The sequence below is a fragment of the Cebus imitator genome, unplaced genomic scaffold, assembly GCF_001604975.1.
Source record: "Cebus imitator isolate Cc_AM_T3 unplaced genomic scaffold, Cebus_imitator-1.0 Scaffold45, whole genome shotgun sequence".
Classification (NCBI taxonomy): domain Eukaryota; kingdom Metazoa; phylum Chordata; class Mammalia; order Primates; family Cebidae; genus Cebus; species Cebus imitator.
In genome coordinates, this window is record NW_016107360.1 from 6,563,111 (window position 1) to 6,584,243 (window position 21,133).

A 21,133-nucleotide genomic window follows, 5' to 3' on the forward strand; every position below is an offset into this window, starting at 1 on the left:
TTTATGTATTGTCACTGAATGACTATCACTGGTGGTAGTCATTTAGCAACAAGCTAAACAGCTATTTGGTTGTCTTCCATCTTCACTAGTATAACTCTTTCAAAAAATCTCTGTGAGTTCAAATGTAGGAATCTGATTTAGGCTGCTAATCGTGGAGAAACTAAGTGTCTGAGGTGATAAGACAGTTTGAGTTGGGCAGCACAGACCATAAAGGATGATCATGAGGGATGCTGGCCTTGGTCTGAAGACCTTAGTGCAATAACCAATGTGACCAAAATCCCTGTATCTCTGCCTCATTACATTCAGCTAAGGAATAATTCCCTTCACTACGTCTTCTACAGGCCTGTGATGCCCAACTCTTCTTTTTTTTTACAGGGTCCCCTAGACTGAGGTGTCTATAGCCTACTACCATCTATCACTCAGAAGGAAAAACCACCATTTCTTACTTCTCTAGTCTGGATTGAAGCAATCTAAAAACTCAGGTGTGGACCAAAATGGGACCAACAAGACACTCTTTCACTATGTTCTTCCCCAAAGGTTCTGGACTAGCTGGATGTGGAACATAAAGTAGAAGTCATGCTAAGATGCAAAAATCACAAACCACAAAGGGTGGGGCACCAGTAAGCAGCTGCAGATGTTGACAGTACCTACAGCCACTCTGATTGTCATTAATAAGGTTCTTTCCAGGGTGTGGTGAATTTTCTCAGGTCTGTGCATATCTCCTCTATATGCCAAGATTATGTGTAATACTAAAAGACAGGAACTTAGATTTACTGACCTGGGGTGGAAATGGGATCTACTGAAAATTGAGATAAAGGTCAGATGTGATTGCCAAATTATAATGGAAACGGCATTTAATAGTTGAACAGGTGATGAAAGGCTTCTGTGCGAAAACATCTGGCATTCAAGTATATTCCATAAAGACAACCAGAATAAAATTGGCTTTCTCTTTTGTTCCAAAGTTTCTTTTCTCATATTTTAAGGACTAGGCAGAATTCTGCCTTGTCCAGGCTCAAGATCTTCCTTTCATCCTTTTCTTGGCTATCCCTTAATCACAAACCTATAGGTATAAATCAATACCAAGTTGGGCTGTGTGTGCTCTCCATTTCCTATCCTACAGTTCTATTCACATATCTTTTAAAATTCCACTCATGCATATTATTAGAAAGGACAGTATTATCTCTGTAGCTTCAACTGTCCTCCCCCAACCATGTTTTTAGAGTTATACCTGAGTCTTGTTCTAACATTGAGATAATTTTTAGACATGTGCTTCCCGATGGGTGTTTAATGTAAAGAACTGAATGATCCCATTTATTTTTTGCAAGCCAAATTGTGCCCGCTTTCATGAGTCACTACTTTTCTGATAGGCTAACTGCTAATAGGTAGGGGAGACGCAGTTCAAAAGAAGTGTTGTATTAGGGCAAGGGTCATTTCAATCAGCCCAGCCTCACTTTAGGGCCCCACAAAATCTAACTTCAGTAAGACAAAGAGATAAAAGCACAAAGGCTGAATTAAGAAGTTCTCTAACAAACTAAAGAATTATAATTTTTTAAAGAAATCATTAACAAAATTGCTTCTGATTACAGAAGCTAAAAGGTATCTACTTTTACTAGAAGAATATTATCAATGGAAATGTTTTAACATTTTCTTGTTACTTATGCACTTTCAGCAGAACTAATGGTCATAGAATATATTTTGCCCATTTTAGTGGAAACTGCTTATAATCTTACTTAGCATGTGTCAGTTTTTGAAATAAAGTTTTCCTTCCCCAAGCCATTAAGATATCTGAAGTCCCCCTCCCTCCCTCCCTTCCTTACTTCCTCCTTCCCTCCCTCCCTCTCTCTCTCTTTCTTTCTTTCTTTCTCTCTTTTGCTTGTTCACTGCAACCTCTGCCTCCCAGCTCTAACAATTCTCCCTCAGCCTCCTGAGTAGCTGGGACTACAGGTGTGTGCCTCCATGCCCAGATAATTGTTTGTATTTTTAGTAGAGATGGGGTGGCTCTCTCTTTTGTTCCATGTTGGCCAGGATGGTCTCAATCTCTTGATGTCATGATCCACCCGCCTCAGCCTCCCAAAGTGCTGGAATTATAGGCTTGAGCCACCATGCCCGGCTTATATCTAAAGATCTTTCTAGGCCGGGCGCGGTGGCTCAAGCCTGTAATCCCAGCACTGTGGGAGGCCGAGGCGGGTGGATCACAAGGTCAAGAGATCGAGACCATCCTGGTCAACATGGTGAAACCCCGTCTCTACTAAAAATACAAAAAATTAGCTGGGCATGGTGGCGTGTGCCTGTAATCCCAGCGACTCAGGAGGCTGGGGCAGGAGAATTGCCTGAACCGGGAGGCGGAGGTTGTGGTGAGCCGAGATCGCGCCATTGCACTCCAGTCTGGGTAACAAGAGCGAAACTCTGTCTCAAAAAAAAAAAAAAAAAAAAAGATCTTTCTAATGCCTATGGCTCTCAGAGGAAAACTCCAGACTACTCAGATTAATGGTGAAAAATAATGCATCATCACAACCCCCCAATGTGTAATAACTGTAAGCTGATAGAGCAGAGAGAAAGTGATAGCATCCATCAACCATAAAGCTCACTTTGGGATTTTATTATGCATTGTGCCATTTGGGGAATGTTGGAATTCTTTATTCATAGGGGTGTCCACATAAGGCTTGTTCTACTTCTATAAATCCAAACCAAAGCAAGATCATGGAAGGTTTTAGGAACTATCTATATGAAGTACCACTCTCTCCCCTCTTTGATGGCAGGTGGCAAAAGTTTTATCTTGACACATTCCACCCCCAGTCCCACCTCTGAGGTCACCCAGATATGCTGGTATGACTCATTTTTTTGAGCCTTCTTGTGAATCCATACCTCGAAGCCACTTTCTGACATCTTAATTGTCTCATTTTCACCATTATTCTCTCCCATTATGTGTTTCTTGGATCTTGAGGTGCCCCTAATCCTTTACTCTGACTCACTTTGCCTCAGTCATGCCCAGTCATTCCTGGAACCTGAACAAAGAGGACATTTACAAGGATTTGTTAAAATGGTTGAGTCTTGTTCACTTACTTATGTATAAACGTGCAATAAATGAACATACATGCCATAGCTTATTTCTCTATTTTTTTAATGTAAGGAGGGAAATGCTAGAAAAAAGGGGAGAAACTGCAAAATTCAAAAACCTGTTCCAGCTAAAACTAAGCACTGCAACATTGGCCTCTTCAGACCAAAACAATCATCCTTTTTGCTTCAAAAATAGAGCAGATAATTTTATGACAAAAAATAAAGCCAAATTTTTATTTAACAGCAAATAAGAACTTGGTCACGTTTTAAGTAAAATATGCATATTTAACATGATTTATTAGAAAAAATGTACTGTACACTTGCCCACCGTCTGTTATGTTCTGTTATGATATTTTCAGCAATCTTCTATTTTTGCAATCTTAAAACAACATTTAGGACTACTGGATGCCAGATGGAATTTTTCCTTTCCACCCACTTCCCAGTGCAAAAGCAAAAAAAAGGTTCTTTGCATCCTACATGGAAATCTTTTATAAATTCCTTTTCCTCATCTTTAGCAACCAAAGCATATGAATGACTCAGAAATCACCAAACTTTGCCTCAATCAGTATGAGGCAAATATACAGCACAGTAACTTGTATTTAAAGTGAACATATCTGCCTGCACGGTGTTTATTAACAAAAGGTATTCACATTATATGTGTGAGCAAAATTCATTTCTAAAAAAACAGGACTGACTCCAAGCCAACTTTTTAAAGAAAAATGGTGATATAACAGTGTATTTTAGGGAAAAGGTAATAAATTAGAAGTGAACCATCAGTGGACATTCTGTCTTCACTGGAACTGAAGTCCCCTGACTTCAACTGCCCACAGCAAATCCTTTGCATGCATGCTGGTTACTGTTTAATGTGAAATTGACAGAGTGGACGGTGAGGAAAGGGGGACCAGAAAGCTTTGAAGGAGTGAGTGTGACCCATTCCCCTCCTTCAAATCCGTCCCCACACTGCAGCAGAAGAATCTGAAAAATTTGAATCTAATTATTTGCTTAAATTGTACATGCTTAAATTCTACACAAGAGCTTGCTATTGCCCTTAGCACATATGTTTAGTTAAACCCACAGGTCCTGCATCCTCCAGCTCCTGCACCTTCTTCACCTGGCCCTGCCTCTTCCATCCACAGCATCCATAGTCCACACTTAGGCTCCAGCTGGTTGGTTTGGCTTCTAGAGCTGCCTCTCTTCTGCACACCAGGCCCCTTGTGTAATCACAGGTGTTCTTTCCTCTGCCTGGAATACCCATCCCTCCTCACATTTCATAGTTCTCCTGACCCTTCAGATTCTGTCTCTCTCTCTCAGGGAAATGTGCGTGACTCCCTAGACTAGCCAAGGTCCCTGTTAAACACTTCCACAGTACTTGGATGCTGACCACACAGGTAAGCTGTGAATTCAGTCTCTGAGTTTCTCGCAGAACATCAGCTCATGAGGTCAGAGGTGTATCAGGGCAGTCCTTCTGGAACCAAGGCACACTGTAAGTTGCTACCTATGTTTCTCTACTTCTTAATATCTCTTTTTATTTTTTTAAACCTTGGTAGTACACAGTTATCATGAACTCCATCTGTCTGTGCATCCTTTCCCTAAACTTTTTGCCTTAAAGCACTCATTATAAGCCCAAATAAAACCAGAATGCCAAAAGTTTCTAGTGTTGCCTGATCAGACACCAGACTATATGGTAGTAACATTGTTATATTAACGCAGATCAGGCCTTGATGGGGGTAGAGAAGAAAAGAATATAAGGTCACCTGGGGTCTGGAATGAGATATATCACTGGGGGAGGAGGGTGAGGGCAAAAAAACAACGAAAAAATAACCTTTTTTCAACACTTCACTTTAACAATTTCTCGACCATATTGCAGATGATATGGCTATTTTAATTTTACAAGAATAAGAACCGAATAAAGCTAGGAGCAGCATCTGTACGGCAGGAAATAAAAAGACCCTTTGATAACATGAGTTTGATAAATCGTACTGAACCAGTATTCGCGTTCTTGATTGGGCCTTTTAAAATCAACTTGAGCAAAAAAAATAGCATAACAAATTCTTCTCTCTTCAAAAACGCTCAAACTAATTTTTAAAAAAATGTTAGGACTTGCAGTGGGCTTCTTGCAAGAACCTAAAAATACAGCTAATGAGCAGATGGCTCCACCAGACAGCAGGAGCACACCACTGACTTTCACTGGCAGTTAACTGCTATTTTTCTGGAGGAAAAGCTAGAATCTAAAGAGCACACAGAGTGAACCAAACTTGTAAACCTTGCTCCTAAGTAAATGAGAAGAGCATGGTTTGCTGCAGTTGTGAAATGTGTTTGCCAGATTCTACTTTCCTCTAAATGTCTTATTTAGACACTTCATTAAATGCTGTCTTGAATGGTTAACTGTTTTCCATGTATAAATTCTTTCCCCAGCTAGACTGTAAACTTCTTGGAGGAAAGAACTAGCTTCTACTTGGCCATATTATTCTCTATTAAAAATGGACTATAATAACTCACTCCAGGAAACCTAATTCTGATGAAAAGAGACTTTAATACCCAACCCAACACTAAGTCAGGATTTTGCTATTAAGGAAAATAACCTGAGGTGATTTGTCAGTTTATAGGTGGGCAACTTAACGTATTATGAATTGCCTGTTACATCCTAGTTCTGACTTTCAATTCATTACAATAACATTAGAAAGTTCTGCTTCTCTTTAATAAGCAGTTTCTTGGTTAAACTAAATTACTGACAAACTTCAAATAATGCTGGGATTCCTTGAAACTTTACTCACCCTGATGTGTAAGTTTGAAAACAACGATAAAACCTCTCTTCCTTTTAGTATTTCATATAAAGTAAAAAGAGGATTTTCACCATATATTTAACTGCTTAAAAAAAGAGACAAAATGAAAGTTGGAAAAAGGTAGAGACCAACTTATAATACGTAAAAGAAGAGTGACAGCAGCCAGAATACTCCAAACCACTTCTCCCCTAGTAATCCTTAAACAAGGAACCCTTTGACGTAGGCAGAATTCCAGGATGAGGCTGCAGGAAACAGGGGAAAGGAAATTCCGGTTGAGGCTGAGTGATAGGGACCCTACCCTGGCAGCAGACTATGCCAAGATGCAGTTTCAGAGTGTGCAAAATCCCCTTCCCACCCATCCATATTTCATGAGTGAATTAGAAAAGGGGAAGGAAGTAGGGTGGGTTCCCAGACTTAACAAAGGAACAGAAGAAAATGGGGTGGGGAGGGAAGGGAGGGATACAGACAGGATCCCTAGGGAAAGTATTGCTGAACAAGGTTTTCACATACATTTTACAGACACTGCTTATTTCTACAGCTGGAAGTTAGGAAGTCAGTTTAGAAGCTATTGTTGGTATTTCTAATCTACAGTTTAATACACTACAAAGCATAAACTACATTTCAGGAAAAGTACAGGCTCGGTTTTCTGGTAAATAGTGTAGCTATATTCCAGAAAATAGGACCCACTTCCATCTAGACATATACTTTAATGTAACTATTTTACTGAAACTAAAATGTGAAGAGTTTATGAGCTTTTCAAATCTAAGTTATGACTCTAACTGGGTAAGCACCTTTTCTTTTTCTGCCTCCCCACTCCCCGCTCTCCACCACGTAGTCTTTCTGTCTCTGGCCTCCAGGGCTGCCCTCTCCACGAATGCCCTCTTTCACAGGACTGATGTGGTGCTGGTTACCTTGGCTTCCTGGCCACCTATCAGTCCTCACTCCAGAGATGAAGGCTGAAGGAAGACACCCTCCAGAGGCAATCACTTGAATTCACTCTGGGCGCCAAGTCTGCCTAATCACTCTTCAGCTCCCTCACTATTCAGTCACACTGAAATCATATAAACTTATCGCATGAAGGCCCTGCCTTAACTATTTTCCTTTGGAAAAGGTAGAAAACCAAATGCTCAGTTGGTCCTCATTATTTCCAGAATGAAGGGAACCTTCTCAGCCCTCAAAATCCTCCACAGTCTGGTCACAATCTCATGTCTCATGAAATCTTCCTTCCCTTCACTCCCCTTCCACACCCTCAACGCTTGGTATTCTGGCAACATGAAATCATTTCAGAGTTCCAAAAAAAATCCTGTATTTTGAGATCTCTGTGCATTTCCTAATGCCATTCTTCCCACTAGGAATACTTTTCTTCAATGTGGATTCTTTAAATCCAATCCGAAACCTAATTTAAGGTCTGGGTCAAGCTCTACTTCTGCCCTAAAAAAGAATCCTGTTTCCTCAGCTGTAAATTCTTTTTCTAACTCCTATGTATCTCTCTTGGGATTCTCTTCACTGCTTCCTTGTATCTCAGTTATTCATGTTGGTATCTTTTCTCCAAAACTAGACTATACTTCTTGAGGGCAGGAGCCACCATAGTTAGTCTGGCTCTTCTACGATATCAGCTTAAACGAAAGTTTAGTGAATGAATTGATGACAGAGTATTCTAGAATAGAAGTATAGTAACACCAACTCAAGACTACAGAGATCAGGAGAGCAACCCTAAAATCCTAGTGAATTCTGAGGAAGGCATAGATATTGCAGCAAATGCCAAAGCTCTAGCCAGACATGTCAGTTAATTTGGGAACTACCAGAGACTCTGATTAAGGTATTTTCAAAGGGTTCTGAAAAGAAAAGTTTATGTAGTCCCCATACTGTTTGCCAGAACCCCCACCTAACAATTTGTCAATGAGACAAATACTAACGTCTGAGTCACCTGAAGCAAACTGCAGGCAAACAAAGCAAGGTAAATGGCTTATGTAGCTTTTTGGAAAAGGTCGTAAAAAATAGAACATTCTTATGTCTGCCACTATATCAAAGAATCTTTAAAAACTGCTTAATATAAAATAGCATGCACATCCTCCATTACCAGTCACCGAATTCTGTCCATTTTACTGCATAAATGACTCTCCACATTTACTCCCTTCTTGGTTCTTATGGTTACTGCCCCAGTTCAGGCTGGCACCTCTCACCTGACACACTACAGTAGCTTTCTAAAGGTTCTTTCCAACATTTTCCTCTTCTTCACTCAATTTTTTCTCTAAAGTAATGCCAGAGAGAACTTCCAAAGGCCACATCTGATTATGCCACTTCCCTTCTTTGATGGCTTTCCTTTGCCAAAAAGGCAAATTTAAACTCCTTAGGGTAGCTTACTAGTCTTTCAGAATGGAATTTTAGGCTGACTCCCAGCCCACCCCTCTCCATTCCCTATGAATCACCAGGAGTGCAGTCATGTGTCTTCCCGAGGGTCCCTCTGCCTGAATTGCTGTCCCCTGCCTTCCTCTATGACCATCAGTCATTCTTCAGGGTCATGCTCAAAAGTCCCCATGTGATAACACGTGCCCCTTCCACTGTTGGTATAGTCACAGAATTAAGGCTAGCAAAGACAATGCCTGCATAAGAGATAGTGTCCTTAAAGAACCAGCAACTCAATGTTAACTCTACTATCATAATGTTTAGAAGACACAGCCCATTTCTTTCCCCTTCTGAAAGTCCTCCCATAATAATTTTCAACACATAGGAATGAGTGCTTGCTAATTTTGCCTACAGCTAGTTAGAAAATAGAAAAACAGAGTGCTTCCTGAGAAACCTGTGACAATTACAGTTAACTTTTTAAATTTCAGAAACACCTTGGCAAAAGCACAGAGTGAAGCATTTCTCTAATGTCATGCATTTATAATCATAGCATTAAGCAGTTAATATTAGAAATGCCTACAGAGAAAGCTGTAATCCCCTTCAATTTGTAACAAGATGTACCAGCAACAAAAGCTTTATTCTATCAAATTCACGTCTTTCCCTACGCAGTAGTACTGCAAATTAGCTTTCTCTTTGGCATCTATGTGGCATTCTAGAACTGGAAAAGTAATGTAGGTTAGTCAAAAGAATGACTCAATAGGCAACGTGGATTCTAACTCAAACTTTATCACTGTTACTTAACTAGCTTTGGCCCAGATGAGGTCAATGAAGCATTTTAAAATCATAAAAGAAAGGAAATCTGTATATAACTTCAGGGTTTGGTCAGTAATGTTATAACAAGAAGAGGAAACAGCAGAACTAGGTTTATGTTAAGTAAACTGCAGTTTCCTCTGTCCATGCTGTGTGTTGGAACTGAGTTTCTATGAAGAGCAGATGACAGCTATTATAAAGAAAGCGAGGTCAGGAAAAATGAAAATGCTACACCACGTTCATGAACCCTGTGAGGCTAACAGGTAAGCAAAGGTACAGGCACATCAAACGCCCAAGACATAAAAGACTGAAATGAATTAGCGGGTGGTTTTTATCCCTAATAAATTACTGTAAAAATGTAAGCATCTAGTACCAAATAATTCATAGATTCTACTGGTGTCATCCTGCAGAAGGGAGATGACAGGATAGCTTAGTTTATATTTATCACTAGATCCCTAATATTCCTTTCCTTATTTTAAGCTTCACAGAAAAGTCTACATAGAAAAAGTCCTAATTCCAATGTTAATTTACACACCATCTTTCCTCTCAGAAACACAAATGTTTCAGAGCTGTTAATGCATCCATAAGACAGTCATGCAAGAAGTAAAAAACGTTAGTGTTCTACAAACGAAATGAAGGTGTAACGGTAACACAGCAGATAACCATAAGCAAAGCTGTAAATCTTCAACAGTAAATTTCTGCCTCATGTTAAAAGCCTTTAAAATTATCAGCCCCAAGTTTAGATTTCTATAGTTACAGATGTGGAGAGTATTATAATTTTATTGGCTGTAACTACTTACAATATTCTGGATTGAACTAAATATACAACAAAGACAACATACAGGTATCTTTCTAATAAGCGCAAAGTTATTTTGTGGGCTAAAGCTTATGATTTCTAACTTTGGAGCCAACAGTTTGATTTTTGAAAGATCTTACCATACCTCAAGTTGTCACTGGTTCACTGCACCTAATTTGCAATCAGTTGTAAGATATAGCATTCATTTTAACGACCATAAGGAAAGAAAAATGTTCACAATTTAACTATGACATGTTTTCATATCATCAATTGTTAAGACTCTTGTGGGGAAAACATGCATCTTGAAATCAATAAAATATGGCATATGAAAACCGTTGCTCATCTAATTAAAATGAATCAAAAGGAAATTTTTTGAGAAATTTAAGTCGCACATTAGGATATTCAAATATCCTAAGGACGCAGCAGAGATTGAGTAAATCTATGATACAGTCAACCTTCAGGGTGCTTTTCACAACTTGAACAAGGTGCTCAATTTTTCAACAGTACCCAGCAAAGTGAAGGTTGCCTGAGACCTACATGACACTTAAAGTCAATAGTCACCTGTGAAATAGTTCAATCACAAGGCTTTGAAACTGCCTAATTATTCTCTTTCTCGAGACACCAACTGCTACAATTCGACATCTCACTGCTAGAGAAGTACTGTGTTATTAAACTAAGCAGCCGGCCAGACTTGAGCATCTCACTCCTCTCCTGCTCACAGAAACCTTGCCATTTGTATTAATAGACCTGGAGCAGAAAAAGCATGAAGCAATGTTTTCCCCCCTGAAAAGGATTGCACGGAAAAATTAAAGTCAGAGAAAGACACATAGCACAGGGGAATTTTCCCCTTCATGAGCAGTCCTGGAGAGTGCAGCACTGAGAGTGAAGTCTTACAACCAACAACAACAAAGTCAACAGATAACAATGTGTGGCACAAGAAAGTGGTCCCATTGTCTTCCCAGCATGATGGCAGCATTCTCAGTTCTAAGGCTCTATCTGAATAACTGCTTTCAGGAGGACCAAGCGGAACGTCCCTTTCCTCCAGTTTTAACTGTATTCAAACAATATAAGTCTTGTTGGAACACAAGCCTTCATAAGATGCTGGGAAATCTCCCTTCTGACCCTCCCACTTGGTGAGAGCATTTATAATCTGTTTTCATGTTTTTATCTATTTCTAGTGACTTAGGACACATTCATTTGACAACTAGATCCACCTCTGTACTAAACATAAAAATACGTTGAAATGTTTTCTTTCAAAAGTCATGTTCTACAAACTATATGATAAGGCAAAACTTCCAAAATCAAACTTGAAAACCACCCAAGCAGGATCATAAATAGATAGGCATTCATATTTGCTTAAATGTATTCTCGTATTTCTACATAATTTACTTTTGAGAAGTCTCTTATAAATCCAGTGTCATAAGCCACTTGCTTAGAGCTACGAATAGCTGTCATTTTTACTAAGGGGGATGCTCTTGGGGAAAAAAACCCCAAAACCTAAAGAATTTAAAATAAAATAGTCTTTCGTTCAAACATGCAATCAGGCAGAAACATTTTCCACCTCTAAAAACCCAAAACATAAAGAATTTAAAATAAAATATTCTTTCATTCAAACATGCAATCAGCAGAAACATTTTCCACCCCTTGNAGAAGGCTTACGTGTTCAGACTTCTGTTCTTTTTTGTCCGTCTGCAAAAACTGATAGTTGTCTCTTGCCAGCTTCTGGACTAGTTCAATTCGTCCGATTTCATCTCTCTCTTGAAGCTTGCACATCACCCCTGCCTTAAGAGTTGGAGAAAAAGCGAAGATATACTTAAAACCACAGTCCCAGGACATGACACCACTGCAAAGTTCACCTTATAATAAGCTCATCTTTTCCACTGCCTGGATTAAATCATGGTCTTGGTAAATATTTTGCCATTCAAAAACTGAAGTTACATTATTTTAATCTAGGAGCACCATGCCAAAAGACTTAATGTTGAGTCTGCATATCGCTCTACTTTAAGAGGGTGAAGGACAGAGCAAACTAAATCATTTGCTACTAAGTGTGCGCCTGATATGCCCCTATTTGTTTGTTCCTGACAGCCTGTTTCCTGTTACATAAGCAGAGCCTAGCAAGAGGTTAAAAACTCATGGGAAAGTTAGCCAGGAACCACACTGGTGAAAGGGTGAACTGATACAGAGCCCTAAAAATAACACCCTAATTCTTTAGCTCCACACCAAATTATTCCATATATAAAAAAACCCTGAACAAGAAGATCACATGATGATATTTTTCACAACTGGAAAATTACTATGGGGCATTAGTAAAATGCCACTAATAGTGCATAAAAGATGGTGAAACATTTTACTAAAAATAAGAGATTGCAAAAAGAAAGCTTGAAATTTCATTCATTGGGGTTTGGAAATGATCCATAAAGCATCTATTTTATATAAGGTCAAAGCACCTAAATAATAATAGGAGGAAAGAGGTGAATCTAAGACTCTGAAATAGAAAAAAAAATTCATTCTAACACACTAATTATGAACTGTTTCTGCTCAAATTCTTTCCAAAATGGTTCATATTGACATACCAAGACCTGATCTAATAAAGAAATCCAAAGTTATACTTGGCAGGAACAGTCAAAACTATGGAATCCAATCCATAACCTATTGGATTTGAATATACTCTGTAACATGACCAAATACAGCAAAGGGGCTGGCAAAGAATCCAAATTTCATGATCTTAATGGTTTGTGCTAAAGATACCCATGTTGTTGAGTGGGGAGCAGAGAAATGGAACCATCCATGCAAAGCAATGACTAAATCTTTATTCCAAAGGGCAATGGTATCTCTTTATCTAGCAGTTTGTCCAACTAAGAAGGAAACAAAACATTTCTGAAGTGGGTCACATCACAGACTCCTAGAGGACAAGTGGAATTCCTCCACCAAAGTCAGAGATTTTTACAACATAACCTCACAAGTGGTTTTTCAGCTCCTTTCTAAAGTTTCCTTGGACAGGAACCTAAGTTTATCTTAAGACAGTCTGTGCCCTGTTGGATAGCCAGGATTGTTGGAAAGTCCCTTATTCTTATCATGCTAGACAAAACTTTGAAACCATTAACTTCAATCCATGAGGACTAGTTTTGCCTTTTAAAGCAATGGAAATGAGGCCTATTCTTTATCCAATGTGACAATCTTTCAAAATATTTAAATACAAATATTTATTATACTCTCTTTTTAATACGTTCCAGATATATATCTGATATGGTTTGGTGGCATCCCCCACCCAAATCTCTCATCTTGAATTGTAGTTTCCATAATCCCCAAATGTTGTGGGTAGGACCAGGTGGAGGTGACTGAATCATGGGGGCAGGATTTTCCTGCGCTGTTTTTGTGATAGTGAATAGGTAAAGGGGAGCTCCCCTTCATACGTTGTCTTACTGCTGCCATAAAAGACATGTCTTTTCTATTCCTTCGCCTTTTGCCATGATTGTGAGGCCTCCCCAGCCATGCTGAACTGTAAGTCAATTAAACCTCTTTCCTTTATAAAGCACCCAATCTCAGGTATGTCTTTATTAGCAGCATAAGAGAAGACTAATACAATATTCCTAGTTCCCTAAATTATATTATTTATTCATTCACTCAACAGAGTGAAGGATTTATTTGAGCGAGAGCCTACTATAAGTTCTGAGGATATGGTAGTGAACATAAAAAAACAAAGTTCTGGCCAGGTGCAGAGGCTCACGCCCGTAATCCCACCACTTTGGGAGGCCAAGGAGGGTGGATCACCTGAGGTCAGGAGTTTGACACCAGCCTGGCCAACATGGTAAAACCCACCTCTACTAAAAATACAAAAAATTAGCTGGGTGTGGTGGTGCACACCTATAGTCCCAATTAGGAGGCTAAGGCAGGAGAATCGCTTGAACCTGGAAGGCAGAGGTTGCAATGAGCTGAGATCGCACCACTGTCTTCCAGCCTGGGCAACAGAGCAAGACTCCGTCTCAAAACAATAAAAAACGAAGTTCGCCACATCATGAAGCATACATTCATAATGTAACATACCAATAGGAAATATGGAGTGGTAATATATGACAGAAAAAACAATGAAGTAGGGTAAGAGGACAGAGAAATAATTGAAGGCATTATTAAGATAAAAAGATCAAGAAAGGATTTGCTAGTAAAATGACATCTGAATGGTGACCTAAAGGAAATGAGGAGGAGGTGCTGTGGATATCTAGAAGGAAGTGTGTTTCAGGCAGAGGAACAGCAAGTACAAGGGCCCTAAGTCTCAAGTGTGTTTGACATGCTCATGGATGAGCAGAGAGCGCAGCAGGGCTAGAGGAGAGCCAGAAGCAGCAGACTGGTGACACTGGTTGAGAGGTAATGCAGGAGCCCAACACATAATTTCCTCATAGGCTGCATAAGGAGTTTGGATTCTTTTTCTGAATAAGACAGAAATCCTTTGGAAGGTTTTGAACAGAGAATTAGCAAAACATGATTGACATTTTAGCAGGATCACTGTGTGTTCTGGGTTGGACGTGGGAGAAGTAGTTGATGCTAGAACACCAGTTAGGTGCCTGGTTTTCACGAGACGTGGCTTGGAACATGTGCTAGTGGTGAAGATGGTAAATGTGGCTCTAACCAGTAGAGCCAGCAGATTTTGTTGTTTGGGAGTCTCCAAAATATTAGGCTTGAGTAACTGGAAGGATGGAGTCGTCATGGGAGATGTGGGGGTTGGTCTGGGAAGGAAAATGGCTATTTGACATCCAAGTGGAGTTGCTGGTTGGAAGTCTGCAGGTTCAGGGGAAGTCCAGTCTGAAGGTATGAATTCAAGAGTCATCAGAGTGCAGATGGTATTCCTCTGGTTTTACCAATGGAATGGTGTAAATCCAGGAATTAAGTCTAGTGTTTTGATATTGGGAAGATGAAGAGTAATTAATCAGAAAAGGTGACTGAGGAGGAGTGGCTCCAGGAAAAGAATCTGGAGAGTAGTGAAGCTGTCTCAAGAAGGAAGGAGTGAAAAACTCTATCAAATGATGCTGAAATGTCAAACAAGGTGGGCTCAAAATAGCTGACAGTGATTTGACAAAGTAATGGGTAACTTCAAGTGGAGCAATTTCTGTTTGAAACGATAGAGACAAAACCTTCAATAGCATGGGTTCAACAGGAAACAGGACACAATTCTTCCAAAGAGTTTTGTGACAAGAAATGAGGCACTAGCTTAAGAGTGACCTTGAAGAGAGTTTGGGTTGCTTATTTACTTAACATGAGGGCTATTCCAGGATATTTACCTTTATTAGAATTCCAGTAGACAGCAAAACTTCATGACATGGCAAGGAGAAAGGGGCATTTTCAAGAGTTATGTTCTTGAGTAGGAAGGAGAAGATAAAGATCTACTCTCAGGAAGAAATATGAATATAAATACTTCATCCACTGAACAGGAGAAACAATGAAATACAGGGGTAAATATGTGGGTATGTTGGCATATTTGGTGTTAGAAACATGCAGAAATTCTTTTCTGAAGGCTTCTATTTCTCAGAAAAATAAGTAGTGAGTTATTAACTGAAAATAGGAAACTGTGGGGAACTGCTCCTGGAGGCATAAGAAAAGAAGGCACGTTAATAGTCATTCAGGTTGCAGGCACTGGCAAACTATTTTGTAAAGGGCCAGACAGTAAATATTCTAGGCTTTGTAGGCCACAGGGTCTCTGTGGCAACTGCCCAATTCTGCAAGAGATCATACGTAAATGAATGAACACAGCACGTTCCAATGACATTTTATTTATAAAAACAAGCAGTGGGCTATGGTTTGTTGACCCCTGGACTAAGAGAAGAGGAAACTGGACAAGGGAAGTAGAATAAAGATTGCCAAGCATTACTAAAGGCCCATCTGATTTTCTTTTTAGATCCTTTCACGCTCCTAGCCATCCTCCGTAGGGCATATTTCTGTTTGTCAGGAGTTTAATGCAGTCCATAATCTGAGACAATGATAAATATATGGGTCTATCAGGAGGATGCTCTTTTAATCTACGCTAATGAGGGTAAAGGAGTTTCAATGGTGTTATAAAATAACTATCAAGGCAGGGAAATGGGCAATTTCTACTTACAAATAAACATTCTTTAAATGCTTTGACACTTAAATACGTTTCTGTTATCTAGAAAATGCATGTATGTCAACCAGCGAGGATTTCGTCTCTCTCCTTCCATGTCATCTGCACAGTGTTTAATATACTGTCTTGCTGGGCACAGTAGCTCAGGCCTGTAATCCCAGCACTTTGGGAGTCTGAGGCAGGCAGATCACGAGGTCAGGCATTTGAGACTAGCCTGGCCAACATGGTGAAACCCTGTCTCTACTAATAATATAAAAAATTAGCTGGGCATGTTGGCGGGCACCTGTAATCCCAGCTACTTAGGAGACTAAGGCAGGAGAATCACTTGAACCCAGTAGGCGGAGGTTGCAGTGAGCCAACACTGTGCCATTGCACCGTAGCCTGGGCGACAGAGTGAGACTCAGTCTCAAAAATAAATAAATGCATAAAATAATAACAGTAATAATATACTGTCCTGCCGGTAGAGGGAGCATGCCAATGACCTTCCAAACTGCCAACCTGGAAACCTGCTCCATGGTTTATTCAGTGGTGTGATGGGCTAGACCTGATCTTGCTCTGCTCCACAGTATGGTCCTCCCATAAAAAAGACAGCATGTGGGGACTGGAGGCCCAGGCAGTGGTGGGACACAGATGAGAGCACTGGGCAGCTGTAACTCATCACCACGGGGAGCCTGTTCCCTCCTTTCTCCAGCACAGGCTCCAAAGCAACTGAGATTAGCTCCCACAGACTCAAACTGGAGATAAAGTCTTTCCTTCTATCTATAGTTCCCAAAAACAGTGTGTGTGTGTGTGTGTGTGTGTGTGTGTGTGTGTGTGTGTTTAATTAGCTGATTACAGCACCATCAATGAAAGGCTGAAATTAAGTAGAGGAAATTTAGGAGGACTTCACTTTTATTTCTGTGTGAATATGATTTTTCAAGGAACTCTAAACATTTTTCACATGACTAGGGTCCTAAATATAAAATTTTATCTCAGCCAAGTGCAGTGACACATGCCTATAATCCCTGTGTTTTGGGAGGCCAAAGCAGGAGGATCGCTTGAGCCCAGGAGTTAGAGGCTACAGTGAGCTATGATCATGCCAGTGCACTCCAGCCTAGACAAAACAGTAAGACACTCCCTCTCTTTAAAAATAATAATAAATAAATCCATAAATAAAATAAGCTTTCCTTTCAGGAAGAAACATTTTTATTACAACCAGATACTTGGGTCCACAAAAGAAATATGTATTTTAAAGGCAAAATTTTCTTACTTTTTAAACTGGGCTTCAGACTAATGTATTTCTTTAATTCCATATCTTATAATTAAAGAGAGGACATTGCTGTTTTGATGTTCTGGTTTTAAAATAACTTCTAGATGCATTTTCACAAGATAATCCTATAGCACTCCTTACATAACAACTATCAAAAAAGGCTTTCAAGGAGGTTATGAATGCTTCTTCATTCATTGGGAGACTTTAAGCCCATATAGCCTGATGATTTATAAGGCAGTGCTATGTGGAAGCATCATGCCAAACCAGATGTTCCTCAGAGTCCCTTTCTGAGCTCCATAATTTAGTGATTTAATTCAAGAAACCCATGAATTTATTAATATATTTTGGGAGTTTGTTGTGGCAGAAAAAGCAAGATAACCAACAGCCCTTGATCTAGACCTTCACATCCCTGGTCTATGTAATTTAGCTATGTAAAATTAATTATAAACAGTTTACCTAACACTGCTAAGACAGAAAAAAAATAAAAGATTAATGTGTAACTGTCAGAGGAGTTATTTAAGAGCTTTAGTTCAAGGCCTGTTTTGAAAAAAAGTCTCCATAATGTATAATTAAAGCTATTCATATGATTTTCAGCATTTGAGAAGAGAAATGTTATGAATGTAAATGAAAAGCCTGTTTCCTTTATAAATGGAGTCATAAAAATGTTGAGTCCATCCCCTCAATGGTAAAATGAAGTGGACAAGATTCCCGTAGGAAAGGCCACATGGATGACAGATGAGCATGTCACTGTGGCAAAAGCATAGTTCTTTTATTGAAATATTCTCTGCATTATCTTAACTTTAACAATCACTTTTTCTAAAACACCTAGGTAAAACATCAGGCAAAAATTGCTTATCAAGGTCAGGGAAACCAGGAGGAAAGAGTCCAACTTTCATGAAAGCACTTTTGCAATAACAGAATGCTATTCAGTTCAAATTCAGGGTGCTTAAATTCTTATTAATTACTATGTAATATCTGAATTTCATCAAAAATTAAGCCTGGAATAAAGTTCATATAATATTTTAGCTATTTTAAACAGAAATATAAATGACAGAATAAAACACTGATGAGCTCAGATGATACATTATTCAATTGTATGCATCTTATTTTCAAAACAGAAAACATTAAGAATTCTTTTCCAGGAAAATTCAGAAGACAGTTCATAGTCAAAAAGTAATAATAATTTTAGGACAACAAATATTCATTTTCTCAAATTTCTTCAGATAAAAAAGTAACACTATGAAAAAGCTCTCCCTATTAGTGATAGAAGAATGTGCCCCTTGAGAATTGGGAAAAGAACTACAAAGCATCCACACTGAGAAACGCACCTCATGGAAAGTGTGACGGTCAAGGCAGGTGAGGAATCCCTAAGGAGTTAGTGGCATGGGCCTCAAACACCCTGCTGGGACATCATAAATCCTTAGAAATCATTTCATAATTCCTAGCCCCTCACTGTCCAGGCAAGATAATGAATGTTCAGTTTCTCTGGCCCTACTCCTTTGTGGAATTCCTTGTGTTAAAACGGCACCTTTGTATAGGATGGACAGACCCATCTTATATAAATACTATGTAACACCACATCTTGTCAGAGCATGCTGAGAGCAGGGAATAAGGCAGAAACCACACTTACATGGAATTTATGCTCAAGTACTTTCTTAATCTTTTGTATTTAGAAAATTATCCCTTCTGATTAAAATCAAAATGTAGAGTTATACATTTACATAATATATAGTATTATTAATTTATATAATTGATAAAGTAAGGGGTTCATTCCTTTCACATACTTGATTCCTTGAACTTTCAGACTAAAGCAGGGGGCCACCAATATTTTCCCTTGTTTTGACTAAGAGAAATTGCAGCTCAGACTTGTATACATTCTTGACCACACTGGTAAACGGAGTAGCAGGGGCACCAAGATGGCCGAGAGAAGCCAGCACCAGCAGCTCCCAGCAAATGAGACCCAGAAGGCTAGAGGACTTCACGATTCCAAACGAGGTGCTGGATTAGTTTCTGTGGGAATGATAGGGCACTGAATTTAGGCCCAGGGAAGGAGCTGCAGGGTAAGAGACACCCAGGGGGGCAAATCAAGACTGGGTTGGGCGGGGGGCGCGTCCCCACCTGAAACGTGCAGCCAGCTTGGAGGGTAATCCCCTTGGTGTTCCATTTCAGATCCTGTGCTAACCTCATCCCTCCTGCAACCCACGGTTCACGAGAGCCCTGCCAAACGGTGGGGCACCACGGGTAGTGTATGTAAGTCTGAGCAGCGGCTACCACCGGGAGCGACAAGTTGTAGCACTGACTGGGCAGGAGTTTGGACTAAGCCAGCTGGACCGATGTCCCACGGAGGGAGGCAGAGTTGAAAGCGGGGAAACAGACCATAAGGCCTGGCAGGCCCCACCTCCACAGAATTCAAAGTGAAGCCCGCGCTAGAGAGCTTGGCAGCAAATACACCAGCTTGACCCCAACCAGGAAGATCCAGCTGGGGAAGGAGAGATGCCATTGGGAAAGCGGGGCCAATCTCACCTGCAAATAAGCTCCAGGAAGGACCACCCACCCAACAACCTGACTGAACCCGAGAGAGCCCAGCAACGCCCTCTACAGGCCAAAAAAGATACAGCTCCAACCTCAACAGAAAAAATGTCCACTCAGAGACTCCTGAAATCACCAACTTCAAAAATTAAAGGGAGATAAATCCATGAAGATGGGAAAAAACAGCACAAAAAGGATGAAACCATCAAAGAACAGAAACCTCTTCTCCTCCCAGGGATCACAACTCCTCACCATCCAGGGAACAAAAAAAGACAGAGAATGAATCTGATGAATTGACAGAAGCAGGCTTCAGAAAATGGGTAATAACAAACTTCTCTGAGTTAAAAGACCATGTTATAACCCAATGCAAAGAAACTAAGAACCTTGAAAAAAGGTTAGACGAAATGCTAACGAGAATAACCAGCATAGAGAAGAATATAAATGACTTCATGGAGCTGAAAAACACAGAATGAGAACTTTGCGAGGCATACACAAGTTTCAACAGCTGAATCGATCAAGCAGAAGAAAGGATATCAGAGACAGAAGATCAAATCAATGAAATAAAACAAGGCAAGATCAGAGAAAAAAGAATGAAAAATGAACAAAGCCTCCAAGAACTATCGGATTACGTGAAAAGATCTAATCTACACTTGACAGCGTACCTGAATGTGATGGGGAGAATGAATCCAAGTTGAAAAACACTCTTCAAGATATTATCCAAGAGAACTTTCCCAATCTAACAAGGCAGGCCAACATGGAAATCCAGGAAATACAGAGAACACCACAAAGATATTCCTCTAGAAGAGCAACCCCAAGGCACATAGTTGTCAGATTCACCAGGGTTGAAATGAAGGAAAAAATCCTAAGGGCAGCCAGAGAGAATGGTTGAGTCACCCACAAAGGAAAGACCATCAGACTCACAGCAGATCTCTTGGCAGAAACCCTACAACCTAGAAGGCAGTGGGGGCCAATATTCAACATCCTTAAAGAAAAGAACTTTCAACCCAGAATTTCATATCCAGCCAAACTAAGCTTCATAAGTGAAGGAGAAATAAAATCCTTTACGGACAAGCAATTGCTGAGAGAGTTCATCGTTACAAGACCTGCCTTACAGGAGCTACTGAAGGAAGTACTAAACAGGCAAAGGAACAACCAGTACCAGCCACTGCAAAAACGTACCAAATGATAAAGAACAACAACGCAATAAAGAAGTCAAGTCAATTAATGGGCAAAACAACCAGCCAGTAACAAAATGGCAGGATCAAGTTCAAACATAAAAATATTAACATTGAATGTAAATGGCCTAAATGCCGCAATCAAAAGACACAAACTGGTAAACTGGATAAAAAGTCAAGACCCAATCGGCCGGGCGCGGTGGCTCAAGCCTGTAATCCCAGCACTTTGGGAGGCCGAGGCGGGTGGATCACGAGGTCAAGAGATCGAGACCATCCTGGTCAACATGGTGAAACCCC

The 21,133-nt window shown here is 39.9% G+C and overlaps 1 protein-coding gene across 2 annotated transcripts in view; it reads right to left on the reverse strand.

Moving 5' to 3' along the window:
- Positions 1-21,133, reverse strand: part of RAPGEF5 (Rap guanine nucleotide exchange factor 5) — a 249,618-nt gene that overhangs the window by 90,240 nt on the left and 138,245 nt on the right. For both annotated transcript variants that reach the window (XM_017526967.2, XM_017526966.2), the window contains exon 9: positions 11,452-11,574. In XM_017526967.2, the coding sequence (XP_017382456.1) occupies positions 11,452-11,574 (123 nt within the window). The remainder of the gene's footprint in view (positions 1-11,451; positions 11,575-21,133) is intronic.